Genomic DNA, 16,415 nt, shown 5'->3' with positions numbered 1-16,415 from the left:
AAATATGGTTTATAGTTATAGTATGGTTTATATAGTATAGTTTATAGTTATAGTTATGGTTTATAGTATGGTTCGCAGTTAATATGGTTTATATGGTAAATATGGTTATGGTAAATATGGTTTATGTTTAGTAAATATTTTTATGGTTCGCAGTTAGGTTATGGTTGTCCTGCCTTAAACATGACGAATGGTTTACTTTGGTCCCGTACATTTTGTACAGTTCTTGGTACGCAGAAATATTTATTTACGCAACGGCAACGCGGAAACGGCGCTGGGGAGTCCAGGCGGTACGGTGCACGCGGCGGTCGGGGGCCCGCCATCGAAGTTATTGAAGTTCGAAGGTAGGAGCATGATTCTACCTGTTTTGAGATTATTTACGATATGTCATGCCTTAAACACGACGAATGGTGTACAATGATTTTTTCTAACGTTAGGTAGGAAAGTACGCCCTGACCGATCGTACGCTGCCCCGGGGTCGGGTGACAGCAGCGCGACAGGGCCGTGCGGGCGATAAGCTTATTGCTCTGGGGCATTTGATGTACGGTGTCTATCCAAGGCACAGGGAACGGTGAGAAATATTGCAGGCATTTGGGCGTCGATTGCTATGGTGGCACTTCTGGGGAGGTGCGTGCGTGGGCCGGTACTCTCCACGCAGACGTCGTTTTCAGGTTTCCAACAAAATGCGTTCCATTAAAGATGATGTTAGATGTTATGCCTCCTCTGTTTATTAACGTTATGTCACCACATTCATAGGTGATTGTTGGGAACTCCTCAACGATCAACATAAGAAGTATGACTGATATATAATTTGCACAAAGCTACAGTCTTACTGCTAAGAGGTTTTGGCTGGCATCAAATAACACTGTATGTGTCCGTAAGCTCAAAAGAGGGGTTATTTGAGGTCCATTTAAAGTTTGAGTAAAAAAGTCACTAAGCCAAAGCTTAGTGAAATTGCATTGAGTGTGCAAGCACCATGTAATCTTATGGTACAAACAAAATAATAGGCATTGGGTTGCTCTATTTGAACACTCCATTCAGGGGCCATTCACAACCTTTAAATGTTTGTGGTGATTGCAATTAACTACAAAGCAAAATACTGAGTCTTGCATCTTTAGCTCATGACAATGTTTGATTATTTGAGCCTGTGCAAAGCTTATCAGCTGTGAAATACAACTAAGTGACAGCCTACTGAAGGATAATGTGATGGTGAAAGTGATACCATTAGTTTTGCCAATTGGCTTGCACCCATGTCTGCCTCATGGGTGTAACTATAGATCTGGGGAGGGGACTTTGGGAGATGTTTCCTAGTTCAAATTGCCTGTTATCCTCCCATGGTAGCTTGCAGATTGGAAATTTAGCACTTGTACATGCAAAAATGCTGTTATGATATCACAGCTGGTCTTCAAGAGTTTTCTTATTTATATTATTATTACTTATATATTAATAGCTGTATGACAACAGTCATCAAGACAGGTGTGTAGAAACAGAAGGGCAGAGCAAGAGCCCCACACCTTGGTGTAAGTTGTTGACCAAATACTAGATGTTGTTGCCTGACAAAATCTGAGTGGCATTCCTACCTATTTAAATAAGACTCCTTGCATCTGGTATTGGCTATCCATGCACCTGGTAGGTGACTGTGGTAGTGAATTGCACTGTCAATGCATCAAACAGGCTCAGTGTGTTGCTATAGGTGTTTTGTTTGCCAAGACATGTTGCCAAGCTTAAGTTCATGGAAGATTTGTACTAAAAAGGGCACAAATCAGTGTATTCCTCTTCACCATCAGCTGCTGTTTGCTTTTGCTGTTTTGATTTGTACCAAGTATGAAATAAATGCATACAAATATTATATCCAGATATGCTGTTACATTCTACTGCCAGCAATGCTAGCTATAATGAGCTGTGTTAGGTAGTTGAGCAGGTGAATGTCTGGAATATTAACTATTTGAATCACACTTCATTTTCCCCAAAAGCCAGCAGGTTTTCTGAGTTTTTGCAATTCTTGCATCTGAGCTTTCCAAGCTTTAATTCCAAAAGTATCTCAAACTTAAAATTAACATGATGGTATCTCATCACTAGTGTGCTGTAAAGTGAAGTTTTGCTGGTTGCTGACTACAATAGTTAAGAAAAATAAGAAATATATATTTGATGGTTTGTGTTGCATCTGTGCCACATGTTCTCCAAACTCCCAGTTCCCTTAGCTCTATGTTAGCTACAGCTGTCTGCTGGCTGCCAGCCCAGCACACACAATGCTCAGCTGACCTTTGGGCACAATCTTGGGGCACGTTGCCCCACCTGTGTGGATTACATATGGCACCTGATGTGCAACCTGCTTCACTGGTTTACCTGTGCATGCATGAATTATGCCAGAGATTGTACTTGGATCTGGTAGATCTGTTTTATTCAGAACTTGCAAGTTCATAGAGGTGCCAAAGGATTTTCTGTTACATGGGATATTTTAACTGTGGGTTTTTGTTTTTATGAAAAATGAGGTTATGAGATGCAGCATGTTTTTATGTTTTCAAAAGATCTTCAGATATCCAGGGTGTCCTTGCAATAATTGTGAAAGTATTTGAAACATTTGGTGCCTCTTAAACTTTATCAAAGGGTAAGTTGTTAAGTGCATTTTTGTTTTGCATATATATATATTATAGTATTGATAGCTGTATTCCTCATAGAATAACCAGGAAAATGGGTAGACAGATATGTTGATTTTTTGCTGCATGTCATGCTGCATGACACAAATATCAAGAGGCTCCTGAGGTTTTCTGAGATCTGGCTTCTTGTGGGGTTGGGTACATGTATGCTTAAAGGGAGTGTAGTGTGCTTGTATGGAGTTTGAACTGAGTTGGAATTTTTGAAGATCATTCATTGCAGCTCATAACCCTGCCCAATTATGACTTAAAACATTCCATTTTCCGAGTTTGACGCCCGCAAACTTGTGCAGACTGTCGTGCAGACCTTCAGGGTCGCCCAGGCACGCGTGACGTCACAGAAACGTCATGTGAATACTGTCATTTCCTTGGCCATCGGGTGCTTAAAAACCCTGGGACCTTGATCCTAGCTTTCTTTTTATGATGCCATCCTTAAGGAAGTTATGACCTTGGCCAAGAAGGCTACGCTCACCGAGTTATTCGTGTCTGTCGCACGTCAGCATAGTAGCACTAACCGATGTTATACGCTCAGTGGAAGTTTTGAACGCAAATCGCTTTTTTTGCTGCGTGATGCAGGAAGTTGAACCGTGGTACGAGTTATGACCGAAATAAGATTGGGAATCAAAAACCTTAAGAACGACCCCATAACTGCGTATGTGAATGGAAATAAACAGTGCAAAATCACGGACAAATATGTAAGAACGCCACGAGAAAGGGCCAAGACGCGAACGCGCGTGGACTTGGATCGAAGAAGCAGACGATCTCAAACACAGTCGTCGGGTCTCAGTAACGGCAGCTGGCTCTGAGCCAGTGAAGATCAGTTTTCAGCCAAAGTGCTGACGAGCACTGGCGAGCTACTGGCGAGCTACTTCACTCGTTGCAATGTTTCAAAGTACCGAAAATTCCAGGTGATATTTGCTTACTTTTTCCCTTCCCTACTGTACAATACGTGAAGTTATTTCGAAGGCAGGGACAATTTTCGTGTGACGCTTTGGAGCCATTAAGTATGCATCGTCATGCTGACATAAAATTGGTTCACCTTCAACTACTGGATAAAAAAGTGTGCTTTCGTCACGACGTGTAGAACGGTTCTAAAAGGTTGAAATGAAATTTGAGCCTCTGCTTTTCCGAAACAAAAATGAAACACGTGTTGATATATACAGCGTATTTACTACCTCCAGTTGAAGCGAGGAATAATGCATTTGCGTCCACGAACAATTCGCAAACTGAGCGCGAACTGCTGGCCGGTCGTCGGCGAAGCCGCAAACGAGCAGCGGTTCATGAATTACTTGTGAACTGTTGGCGAGCACCAGACTTTGACTATATGTGACGTGGGAACGACTGTACTTGATAACTGAACCCGGCGTACCATATGGAAGCTGGTACGATATGTTCAACCCAGTCGGCGCGCCCCAGAGCGAAACTGCTGCCTGCTTGCGAGCCGTTTGGTCTGACATGGCTTGGCTGGGCTAAGAGCCCTCTCGTCCAGCACGGACTATTCCACGGCTGCATGATGGTGGAGAGAGGCGAGCGATGGACGAGACTGCAGCTGTCTAGGAGTCCTCCGTAACCCAGACTTACGGCGCAGGAAGCCGTCGTTGGAGTACATGTGGGCGGTCGGCTTGGGCTTCCGTCACGGCGGTGTTTGAACCTGTTCGTTGCTAGCGGCCGTAACTTGCCCGCTCAAGAGACGATGACGTGTTGCGAGGGCTCGAGATAAAGCGGTGAGAATTCAGGATGAGGCGGTGAGGACGTACCACTGGGTTCTGCGCGTCTTTAGCGGATCGGAGGGACATTTTCTGCCGAAATGACGCCGACCGCAATCCGGACAAAGAAGTGTGAAACATTTGAGGCGACCGTAATGCTAATAACTGCTGAAAACATTGCGACTCCGTCGAGCAACTGTTGGACGGGACTGCGGAATCCCTTGCAGTGAGCAGACGGTGGCTGGGGAAGTGGGCAGCCGTCCGCACTGCGCTCCGACGTTACGCCCACTCCGCCCCAGCGTGTGGGCATGACATTTGTGGTTTGCGTCGGCAGATATACTAGATTAAAACGACCAATCGGTCACTTCTCGATGTAGCATTAGGTACGTGGCATGTTTCACACATTTTCAACCGAAAAAGCTGTGCACCCCATCTCCTTGCTGTGAGAGGAGAAAGTCAGCCGTATCTGCCCCTAAATACTCTCAGCCATCAACCAGGGCGACCAGGGTGCCTCCTCTGATCTGTTCCCGCCATTTGGCAAGTCCGAGAATGGGAAGCCAACACTGACGAGCGAGCTATACAAGCATGTTACATTGAGAGCCGCTCCCTGCCGATGTCCACCAGGTGTGCGGCGTGGGCGGATCTCGGGATCTCGGACCTCGGAAGATCATGGATCTTGGGATCTTGGATCTCGGTTGATCGTGGATCTCGGTTGGGTCATGCACACGCTGTGACCATAGCGGAAATTCTGTATACAAAGGCAGTTTCAAATGAGAACGTTAGGTCTTTGGTATCTGCCCCATGTACGAGGACCAGCAGAACCTTGATGTTATCTGAACGAACATCCTTACTCTGCGCAAGTCCCTGTTGGTTAACGCGTTCGCCTTCTTTCAGATATCACGCTGCCAAAATGTGGTGCTGGATGTATTGTCTCCTGAGCTGCATCGCTTCCATATTGGGGTGGCTTTTTTTAATCACCGTCGTGGCCAATGTAGCTTTTGGACCTGCTCGTATCCAAGCATTCAGGGATATGATCTTTGCCATGATGATGAACTCCTCGATAAAGGACGCTCAGAAGGTGCTCTTTGAAAGTACCAAGAAGGAGCTCTTCTCCAGCTTGAAAGAAGTGAAATCGGCGGATCCGGAGATGCAAAAGAAGAATGCGTTGAATATTCTAGAGGTAGGACATTTATCTTGATGTTAAGACATAACTCGCTGTGCGTGTGCTCAAACCACGTGCGCAGTGACCCTCGGCTGAACAGTGTCCTCATCTAAGCATCCGTTGTTGAGTGCGTTGGCTACAGCCACCATCCCCGTATGAGCTGCGGCAGCGCGGCGAGACGCTATTAACACCCTCATCCCTCCCCCTCTCCCCTCCGCCCTGTAATACCGCGGCAGGTGGGTGTCGGCACGGGCACCAACCTCGAGTACTACCCGGCCGGCTCGCGGCTGCTCAGCGTCGACCCGAACGCAGCGTTCGAAGCCTACTTCCGGCGCGAGTGTGAGCAGAAGGCGGCGCACCTGGACCCGGACATCCGGTTTGTGGCGGAGCGCGGCGAGTCGATGCCGTCGGTGGCCGACAGCTCGGTGGACGTAGTCGTCGTCACGGTCGTGCTCTGCAGCGTCGCGCACGTGGACCAGATGCTGCGGGAGATTCTCCGCGTCCTCGTGCCGGTCAGTACGGAGGCCGGGCGTAACGCGTCGGCCCGGCCGGACGGTCATTCTGAGTGTGGGCAGGAGGGGTGCTTGGAGCGACGACGGCTGATCTGTGTTAGTAGTGGTCGAGGTGGTCCATGGGGCTCCCCATTCCCCAAAGCGGCGCGGCGTGGGCCAGTGGTACTGCTCTCTACGCCAGAAAAGACGTGACCGTGAAGTCTCTGCCCTCCTGCTCTCACCTGACCACACCTCTTGTGCATCTTGCAAACGAGGACGCCTCGGAGCAGTCCAACACGCTGACGGCGAATGCATGTTTTTCCATGTAGCTTTCCACGTGTCGTTGGATGCTTTTAAAGTACCCTGGCCATTGTTGTGAATAGGAGGGAAGGGGCGTTATTAAGTGTAAACTGCTAATCCTGCACGAAGGGTTGCTTTCAACTTGGGAGGCCTTATGCGGCTTACTCGCCTAGCGCAAGCGAACCATGCTCTGAACAGAGGCACAGCTGATGTTTGCATGCTTGCACATGTCAGATGCGACCGGTGTTTTAAACAGGTGGTCCTGAGCTGCCACCTGTCAACGCGCCCCATAACCTGAGTTTATGCCTTTTCCGCAGGGTGGCAGGTTCTACTTCCTTGAGCACATTGGAGACGAGCCGGGAACGTGGCGGCGTCGCTTTCAGAACGCGGTCTCCGACAGTGGTCTGTGGCCCATGTTGTACGGCGGCTGCATGGCCAACTGCGACCTGGAGGCGGTGAGCGGGGGCAGAGGCGGAGCACAGCATGGGCACCCAAAGGATAGGGACGGGAGTTGGCAGGCTGTGGTGGAGAGCTCCCGGCTCCCGTCAGGGGTCGGTGAGTAGATGGTGCGGGGGGGGGGAGGAGTGGATGATGAGGCTCGTGAATCGAGACTCCTGGAGGGCAGGCGGATGATAAGTCTCGAATAGAAACTCCTGGGGGATGATCATGAGGCTGGTGAATCGAGACTCCGGGGGGGGGGGGGGGGAATGAAGAGTGTTGTGAATCGATTATCGGGATACGACGTATACGGGAAACAGTTTATTTTCAAGCTTTCATCTACTGCAAAACAACGCTTGTGGGAGCGAGAATGAAAAAGGTGACATCGAAGTCAGGCGCGCCGCACTATGCTAGCCTGTGTACCGATGGCTGCGGCTCTGGGGGGGGGGGGGGGGGATAGTTCACGGTCGTTCTGACGCTGCCTCCATGTGCCCGGTGCGTTCATCGCCCGGCTTCCTGTTAACAGGAGCTGCTGGCAGGCGGCTTCAGCACTATGGAGCACCACTCTGTGTTTCTGGTCGAGAACAAGATGAAGCCGCGTTCCAAGCCTCAACCGGGCATCGACCCCATCAACCCGATCCTGTATGGGGTGGCCACCAAGTAACACGTGTGCTGCCGACCCAGGCCTGGCTGCCGCGCCTGACAGTCCAGAGCGCTGGCGCGAGGGAGTACGCCCGCGCACTGGGTGCAACTAATGGCACTCTATGACTGAGTGGATTTCATGCCCGGGCTTTCTACAGCTGTGATTAGCATTGATGCAGGCTACCTATTGTAATGAGTAGGTTGTAGAGCAATTAAAGTAGTGGTGATGGTGTCTAAGGGGAGCGGTTTATAATATGTTTAAGAGGAATTCATTTAGTTCAGTGTGTGTAGCTACTGGTGTGGCTACTGGGGCAACGAACGAGCCGTACTTAGGTGCTGAGCCTCTTCCACTCTTAGGGGTGATAATGAAGTTAGCCTCTTTTTTAGGTAATGAGTTAACCGTCGTATCTGATATTGAACACAGATGACGTGATTTTGTGCATTTACACACCAGGAGGAAACATTCTTATGCCCAAGGTATAGACGCAAGATTTATAGATTTTTCCCCACGACTCAACCACTCACACAAAAATCACACTCCCACATATTTTATGAACTCACACTTCCACATGTTTTTGGGAAACAAAGCGAATAGTCATGAAATTTCAATGAATACGTAAAACAACGTCAAACAACGCCACAGGACGCTCCTGTCTGCGAGCGTTTCAAAAGCCGCTCGCGCCTGAATGCCATCGCTGTGTGTCATGTGCCTACTGCGGCGAGTACGCTATGGCTGAAGTACGTGAACTATGTGTGTTTTATAATTAATTTCCGCATTGCTTATAGTGGACACTTTTGTGCTTATCATCCAATCAGCCAGTGAATGCCAGTCTGATCTTCGTTTGTCCGCGAATGACAGAAAAACCACGGGCCTAGAGAGATAGGCAGGTGGTATACGTACACCTAGCCGTTATGCCGAGTGAAACGGTATGGACAGGCCAACTCGCTTCATGTCAATAAATTTTATCGAGCGGGAAACCCCGCTGCCTAATCCGATCCATGGGCGCGTGTTTGGCAGGACCCAGGTCGGAGGTTCTCTCGTGTTGTGGCATATTGCCAGGAGTTACTGCTTTTTCATCGTCGTTTTCATCCGTTTAGGTGTCTCATCTTCTCTAAACAGATTTATACTTCACCTCTTGTCCGTCCTTTCCCGCTTCCCAGTTGGTGAAGTACGGAAGGAGGAAGGGACCAGTGACCACCACCCTGAGCCTGCACTGGACACACCGGGGTCGTGCAACCATGTAAAGAGAATGTTTCATTGTGCAAAAATCTGTGTCTTTTGGCAATTCATACAAATTCAGAAAATCTGCGACCCACACCATCAGCCAATGGAAGCGCCAGTCAATAGCTCACTAGGAATGGAATCATCAATCGTGCACAGAGTAATGGCTTACGTCAAACTAATGAATTCTGTAGCGAGGCGGTCAAAACTTGTCCGGCATGCGTGCAACATCCAACAGGTACGGTCTTTGCTCGTGGGCTCCGTTGTATGATGGGTCGGAAGATTTCGGCGGGACTCAACGGGGAACGTGCGGCACGTCCGACAGCCAACCTCTCCGAGATGGACATCATCGAGACACCACCCTGCCCGATCTGATTCTGGAAACCACGCGATTCCGAGAGGCCCTCAGGCGGTTATCTCCGGTACGCAGTCAGGATGTCACAATTCCATGCTTCAACTGCCAATGTTTTGGGCATAGCAAGACCTGTAGACAGAAGGCCAGATGTCTTGAGTGCGGCGGGCATCCTTACGAGAGCTTAACATTCGCAGCGCTTTGAGCGCTTTACTTTCAATTTGGAGCGGTTATGAGGATACTGAGAACGAGCACTTTTATGTTTATGGTTGGTCGTAAAGACAAGAGAAAGCATAGTTCTAGAAAGTATGCTGCCTAACCCAACATGCCTCGCTTGCACACGCCGTACGAAATGTGACTGTTCTATTCCTCGACGCCCTTCCTATGATGCAATCAAGTGGAAGCTACACCGCCGAACTGTCTTTTAAATCGTCCTTAGATTTAGATAAATCTGTAGGCTCCGCCGCGTTAGACGTTGACTGTTGATCTCTGACTAGGATAGCCTGCGACCGGCGGCAGCGGCTGCGCTAGTGGCCACGTAACGTCAGAGGGCAGGACGGAATGCAGCGCATTTCGGCACGTTAAGCTCCCGCTGCAAAGTGCTGCCGTTAGTCCGACATACGACTGGGTCGGGACTCACTAGACCAGCGCTGTTCAGAGTGGGTGGTTATCCCAGATATGTCTCCAGAGGACGAACTCTTTGAGAAGCACATGCTTACTCCAACCACATCACATTGCAGTGCCGCACGCCCCATGGCTGCTTGAGAGACAATCCTCATACCCCAAATATGGGTAGCGGTGTGTGCATTTGCTAGGCCTCCAGTCCTAGAACTGTAAATGTGTTAACGTATTCCTTATTTTCCGTGGAGACAGATACACAGCACTGAACCAGGTATCCCGGCTGTGACGTGTGGGTAAGGGTGGCACAGGAGTTTTAGAAATATGAAATAAACAGTCGGCACCCGTGTAGAGCCGCCTTCTACGCAGGGTTGTTCAGATAAAAACGTATGTTTTACTCAACAGCGACAAGTCCATTTTTCGCATTATGAAGGCCGGTAGCATTTACATGACCATTCAATTGCAAAACATGATGCAAGAACAATGCTAATTATCAGTCGCATCAGACATTCGTCAATTCGAGATTTGCACACGATGCTTTGCGGGCGAGGATGAGTATCCTGTCAGCACGACACACGACAGCGGAGCGACACATCGCTACCATACTGATACCTTTTTGGGCGGCGTTCAGACGGCTTCACGGGATCTGTCTGGGCAGGGGGTGGCTCCAGCAAGACGGCACGGGCTTCACTGGGTTGGTTCGCCAATCATTTCGCTGGAATGCACATCAGCTTAAAGGTGCGCTGGTAAGGTGAAATCGATTAAAGGTTTTAAAAATTAGAGGTCAAAGACTCGGCGCAAATTTGGTCGACCTGCGCCGGGCGTAGAAGTGACCACATCTCATTAAATGTAATTTTAACTTATCGCCCGTTGCATATCGCCAAATATCGCGCCTGTGGGTTGCAAATGAGCTCAGCATTTTGCACACGTTCCTTGGAATGTCGAATAAATTTGCCAATGATCGTACCTAGCAGTGTCCAAAAAAGCTTGTGTCACCCCTGATAGCGCAGCCAGGACTGTCTGCCGCCGGTGCGCGCTTGAACGTGCCGACTGTATGTTTGGCGGGGGGGGGGGGGGGAGGGGCAGTTCAGGGTGCACCCAGTCAGTACTGGAATGATTCCCAATGACATTGCATGGACATCAACATTAAGCAAACGAGACCTTCCAGACGTATTTAACATGGCGATCGGACCCTGACCGTGACGTGCCTCTCCGTCTCACCATGCTGATGTTTGTGATAGTAGTAGTTTGCTTACACGAGTCTGTGTAAGTATTGGTCGGTCTTTGGCCGGCGACCCATCGCTTTCATTAATCCGCGATCCTCTTTGTTTTCCAGTGTTTTTGCATCCCTGGGCGGTTTGGGGGCTTGTACCTATGAACTGTTTGCCGTGCGTGAGGTGAATTCGGATCTGGAATCTGTGAAGCAGCAGTTGACAGGCAATGATAGGGCGCAATTTGCGACAAGGCCACTCAGAAGTTTCCCGTGTTCGAAAGGATCTCAGTGCGTCAAAAATAAAAAAAACACGATGCCTTCACGGTCCGCTGAGACAACCGGGAACTCCGGACAAAAAATATATGCAAAACGCCCCCAGGTTTACGTTGGCTTGAAGAAAGTGTTCCACATTTCTAGGGGGTTTTGAACTAAAATAGTCATCGTCAACATCATTCGGTGCAGTTCACAGCCCTGTCCTTCTTAAGACTTAAACCCTCTCAAGGTAGCCCAGGCAACCATAACGCCATACTGTTGCCATTCAAATCCTACCGTTCTGTTAGCCACGTGTCTCTCAAGGTCGAAACAAACATTATTGTCGAGTCATTCATATTAAGCGATCGTGAACACGATTTCCAGCCATGGCAGCCGTGCATTGGCTCGCAATCAATGTTACCCAGGATGCGATGACGCAATCAAGCAATGACGTATTGAGGAGCATGTTTACCAAGCAGAGAAGTTATATTGCCAAGAGCAGCTTTTTCCGATTTTAAGCATGCTCATAGTTATAAGCGGGCTTATTTCATTATATCGGATGATTACTTCAATATCTCCAAATGCGAAACATTCCCTTCAACAAGGCATTTGTCTTCAGTCTGCGGGAGCAACGCGCCGACCGGGTGCAGCGCACATTGTTACTTGGATTGTCGTTCTGTTGTCATCGCACATTGTCTTAGAAACTTGACCCCACGCGTGATTGGTCGAGACACGCGATTGGTCGAGCCGATCGGGCCACTGGCGCTAAGCTCCTTCGCACGGGAACCGCGGCGGCCGGGTCAGCGCCACACGGCCGAGTAGCACAGGCATGGACAACGCCAGTGGTGCCTCAGGAGCCCGCAATATATCTACAGCAAGACAAGAGACAGACCCGGGAAAAACGGCCTAAACAACCGTAACAGGCGTGTATGAATCTTGTTAAAGGTCACCTTTGACTGGCTGATCAGGTTTGACAGGCTGACAGGCGGGCGTCTTTACAGACGCCCGCCTGTCATCTCAAGAAACAAACGCGTAGCAACACTGAAAATAGCTCGGCATCAAATATCTCTCGCAAACCTCTCTTAGATTGGCGCCTACAAACATTCACAGGTGTAACCGTTGATATTTCATGCCAGGTCAAAAGTGTAAAGGCGGTTGGGTGGTTTGGAGTCTAACAAGGCGTCCACGTCGAGGCCATTGTGCGCGTACGATGAAGGTGATTTGCTTCCATGGCCAGTCTGGTCATAGGTGTCAAGAACTAAGCAGTCCACATCAATGTGGAAAACAACCTTATGCATACTTTTCAAAGATGTAAAGCATATACGTTACGGTTCAAATCATATGATCTTCAAGTCTGGTCAAATTTGGTTACAAATACGCAGTTTGACCTAGCTTGACCTTGGATGACCTAGTATTGCAAAAGCAAGCGAACCAATAGTTACGCGCTTCAAAAGGATGTGTTTGATATGAATGATGCACTATCTCTTTCCTGGGAGAAATAAACGTCATTTGTCACGTATGAGCAGCATCACGCCGATGTGCAATACAAATATTCCAGCTCATGCATCATCAATATTACAAGTTATACATTTTTACATTTGTAAAGATTGCGTTTACTGAGCTATGTAAAATTCCAGTACCATGCTCGAAGCTGTTCGGACATAGCTCTCGAAAAAAACGTATGGGAACCGCTGCGGTCACTCATGGGAAAAGGTTTACCTGCATAAAGTGTTTTGACAATTAAGAAGATTGTTGAAATAACAGGGATAAATTATGGCAACACGAGTCGTACACAACTTTGGCCAATCGCTTTGCGCTCAAGTGCGCAAGCGTGTCCTAGAACATACAACTATTCACAATGGCCATCACTGCTGTGCGCCCGCTGTGTAATGCCTACAAAACGAGGGCCAGGAAGTCTTCTCATTATATTGGATGCAGTACTTATTGCCATTTTCGTCCGCTGAAACTGATCTCAGAGCTAACTTTGAAAATTTCTTGCTTGATTGTTATGAAGGTTCAGGTTGGCCAACCGGCCTTGCATGGGCTGGGGCGACGCTGGTTAAGAAGTACCAGCCGTTGAGAATTGGCCGCAGCAGGTACTGTTGGTCCGGGACGGACTACAGACCATCACCACGCCGTCCTGTCAGCACCCCTCCCTCTTCCTCTGGCCTTCCGCGAAGGCGGGCAAGCGATAGGGCCGCTGATAGACCTCAGCCTGATCCGACTGCCGGCCTCGGCCGGCCCCGCCGCGGCTGTCCGGGGAGGGGGCGCGCCGCCGCTCCGGTGGACAGGGCGACGTGTCGAGCCACCGGCTGCGGCTGTCCGGGGAGGGGGCGCGCCGCCGCTCCGGTGGACAGGGAGACGTATCGAGCCACCGGCTGCGGCTGTCCGGGGAGGGGGCGCGCCGCCGCTCCGGTGGACAGGGCGACGTGTCGAGCCACCGGCTGCGGCTGTCCGGGGAGGGGCCGCGCCGCCGCTCCGGTGGACAGGGCGACGTGTCGAGCCACCGGCCGCGGCTGTCCGGGGAGGGGGCGCGCCGCCGCTCCGGCGGACAGGGAGACGTATCGAGCCACCGGCTGCGGCTGTCCGGGGAGGGGGCGCGCCGCCGCTCCGGCGGACAGGGAGACGTATCGAGCCACCGGCTGCGGCTGTCCGGGGAGGGGCCGCGCCGCCGCTCCGGTGGACAGGGCGACGTGTCGAGCCACCGGCCGTGGCTGTCCGGGGAGGGGGCGCGCCGCCGCTCCGGTGGACAGGGCGACGTGTCGAGCCACCGGCCGCGGTGGCCGCGGGCGCCCGCCGTGCTCTCAGTTCGACCGGCTACCGGGAGTCCACGACCGCCGCCGGTTCAGGGTCACGTGGGACGCTCTGAGGCCGGGCCGTCGGGCGCGCCGGTGAGTCTGCGAGGCGGGGAGAGGGCGGCGTGGCTCTTAACAGACGCTGCATGTCCTCACGCTGGCATCGTCTTGGATTTCGTCAGCACGGCGTGCCGAGCTCCAATCTGGCTTTTGAACTTTGCCCTCTTCCTGCAGGCCGGCCGGAAATGGCGCTAATAGCCGGAGCGTTCGGACGCCACGACAAAGCAACGCGACCACGTATGCCGGCGGCCATTGCGCCTGCCCAGTTCCCATGCCATTTATTACTACAAGGACACTCACTGGGCCATCAAACGGTGGGAACTCTGACCGGCCATTCTGCGGACCTAATAACATAGAGTCTTCGGTCAGCATGACTGGCTTGGCACCTGTGTCTTCCAGTCGAGACATTGGTCTGCATCCCCACCCCAAAAATCGGCGAGTCAAGGGGGAACACCAAGGCTCAGCATATGGGTGCACCCTACGCAGCCTGACAGTCACAACCACATTGCGAACAATGGATACGTCCCTGTTATATGCTGTGTATCTCGTCATTTGTCGCGAAAATGGAAAACGGATGCATATCACCAGTGGTGTGCCCACATAGCGACTCCCGAGGCACGTACACCCCAACAATATGCGTGTGCATGAATGTTAGCGGTAAAAAAATCGGGAAGACCCTTAAACATAGTCTGATAAACGCGCGATGCTGTTTTCCGTGATACATCCAAGCTCGCACGTCTGCGGGACGCTAACCTGGTTTTCAGCGCATTTTTCTTTTACTCCCCCGTCACAAAATCCTGCGTACGCCCGTCTATAACGAGCATTGCCGGCATCGGCGCGTACCACGGATCTTTGAACACCTACGAAAGATAGCTCTTTTCACGGGACGCATCATTTAAGAGAAGTGATAGTCGTAGATGAGTGTGCATTCTGCACGTTACCAACATCTGCGTCCATATATCTTTAAAAAAACAAAACAAGACGACTGAGATGCGAGATTACGCGGCAAAATACGCTGACGCAACATCTATGTGTAAAACACCACATGTAAGCGCGATTATAAACACGCGTAGATGAGCTTGGCATATGCACTTGGGCAAACAAAGCGAACGGCTATTACGCGGCAGCTGCCTACTGCTGTCAATTGGCGCGGACGGCGTGGCACAAGGTGAATCCCTGACAAGGGCTGCGTTTAAACTCGAGGGAAGCAGCAAGTTTACGACGCTAACCGTTTCCCCGCAGGGAGACACCAGTATTAAAAACCCACCCGAGGAACCTAGCGCCATTGTAAATCAGGGCGCAACAATGGACCCTATCAAGACTGAAACAGCAGCCATGCTTGCTGCACTTGGATGGAGTCCCGAGCCGGGGCCCGCCTACGCTAACGTTTGGCACATAGATCCTCTCCTCGCCGCCCCCGGCGAGTCCGCACTGCACTGAGATCTCATCCGCCTGTGGACCGAGGCCGTGGTGAGGCCCCTCACGCGGCGTCTCCAGTGGCCACCGAGTCCCAGCCGGGCCCTCAGCACCAGTCTGCCGGTGGCTCGGCAGCCGACCAGCCGCTGGCGGCAGCCGGCCGGCACTCGGCCAGATCACACCAGCACCGCCCAGCGCCGCATGCAGTGCGCGAGGACGAGCCCGGCTGTCCAGAGGCGCGGCGCCGGCGACGCCCAAGTCCGCGCGCCACCGCCGCGGCTTGCGCGCGACCGCTCGGAGGAGATGCTGCCGGCCGGCGCCGGCTGCTCGGGCGTCACGACTTCGCCGCCGCCGCCGCCGCCGCCGCCGCCGCCGCCGCCGCCGCCGCCGCCGTCGCCGCCGCCGCCCGTCGCCGTCGCCGCCGCCGCTGGGCGCTCGCTGGCGGTCGAGCGCGGCGGGGCTGGGCCGCGCCGGCGCGCAGCGGTCCGGCGGCGGCGGCGAGCGCCACGGCACGCTCGGCAGCGTCTGGCGCTCGCTCGTACGGATCTTGCCGTCACGCGACACGCACTTGGGCCGGTAGTAGTAGTCGGTGACGGCGCCCTGCAAGCGGCGCACGCCGTCCGCGTCCCACCCGTACTGCAACAGGAACTGGAACAGCGTGCTCATCTTAAACACCGCAGGCTGGATGACGAGGATGTCCTTCAGGATGAGGAACGGGTCTTGCAGCTCCTCGGGCAGGTCCTGCATGCCGAGCGCCTCCAGCGCGCTGATGTTGTCCGCTTGTAGCTCGCTCATGATGCGCTGGTCCTGCAGCGCCACCTGGTACAGATGGCGCTCCGTCTCGTCAACGACGCTCTCGCCGGCGCCGTCCGCGGCCAGCGGCGCCGACAGGTCCCACTCGGCGCGCGCGAAGCTCTCCAGGTTGTTGATCACCTGCTGGATCATATCGCCCGCGCGGCGCACGGGCAGCTCCATGCCGTAGGCGTTGGCGGCCTCGATGCCGAGCTGTTGCATGGTGTGGCCCATGTCGGGGGAGCTCCAGCAGATGGTGAGTGGCACGCGCGGGTAGTAGCTCACGAACGCCAGGCACATCTCGT

The 16,415-nt window shown here is 52.0% G+C and overlaps 1 protein-coding gene across 1 annotated transcript; it reads left to right on the top strand.

Moving 5' to 3' along the window:
• Positions 1-304: 304 nt before the first annotated feature.
• On the top strand, positions 305-7,867 carry LOC119108858 (methyltransferase-like protein 7A). The gene is made up of 5 exons (XM_037232400.1): positions 305-341; positions 5,252-5,537; positions 5,756-6,031; positions 6,628-6,765; positions 7,275-7,867. Exons 2-5 carry the CDS (start codon positions 5,268-5,270, stop codon positions 7,410-7,412), a joined length of 822 nt encoding a protein of 273 aa, XP_037088295.1. The 5' UTR covers positions 305-341; positions 5,252-5,267; the 3' UTR covers positions 7,413-7,867.
• Positions 7,868-16,415: the final 8,548 nt, after the last annotated feature.

This window comes from Pollicipes pollicipes, unplaced genomic scaffold (genome assembly GCF_011947565.3).
Source record: "Pollicipes pollicipes isolate AB1234 unplaced genomic scaffold, Ppol_2.1 Scaffold_6910;HRSCAF=8187_pilon_pilon_pilon, whole genome shotgun sequence".
In the NCBI taxonomy this organism is placed as follows: domain Eukaryota; kingdom Metazoa; phylum Arthropoda; class Thecostraca; order Pollicipedomorpha; family Pollicipedidae; genus Pollicipes; species Pollicipes pollicipes.
Note: the sequence above shows the minus strand (reverse complement) of the source record. Positions and strands in the feature narration are given on the sequence as shown.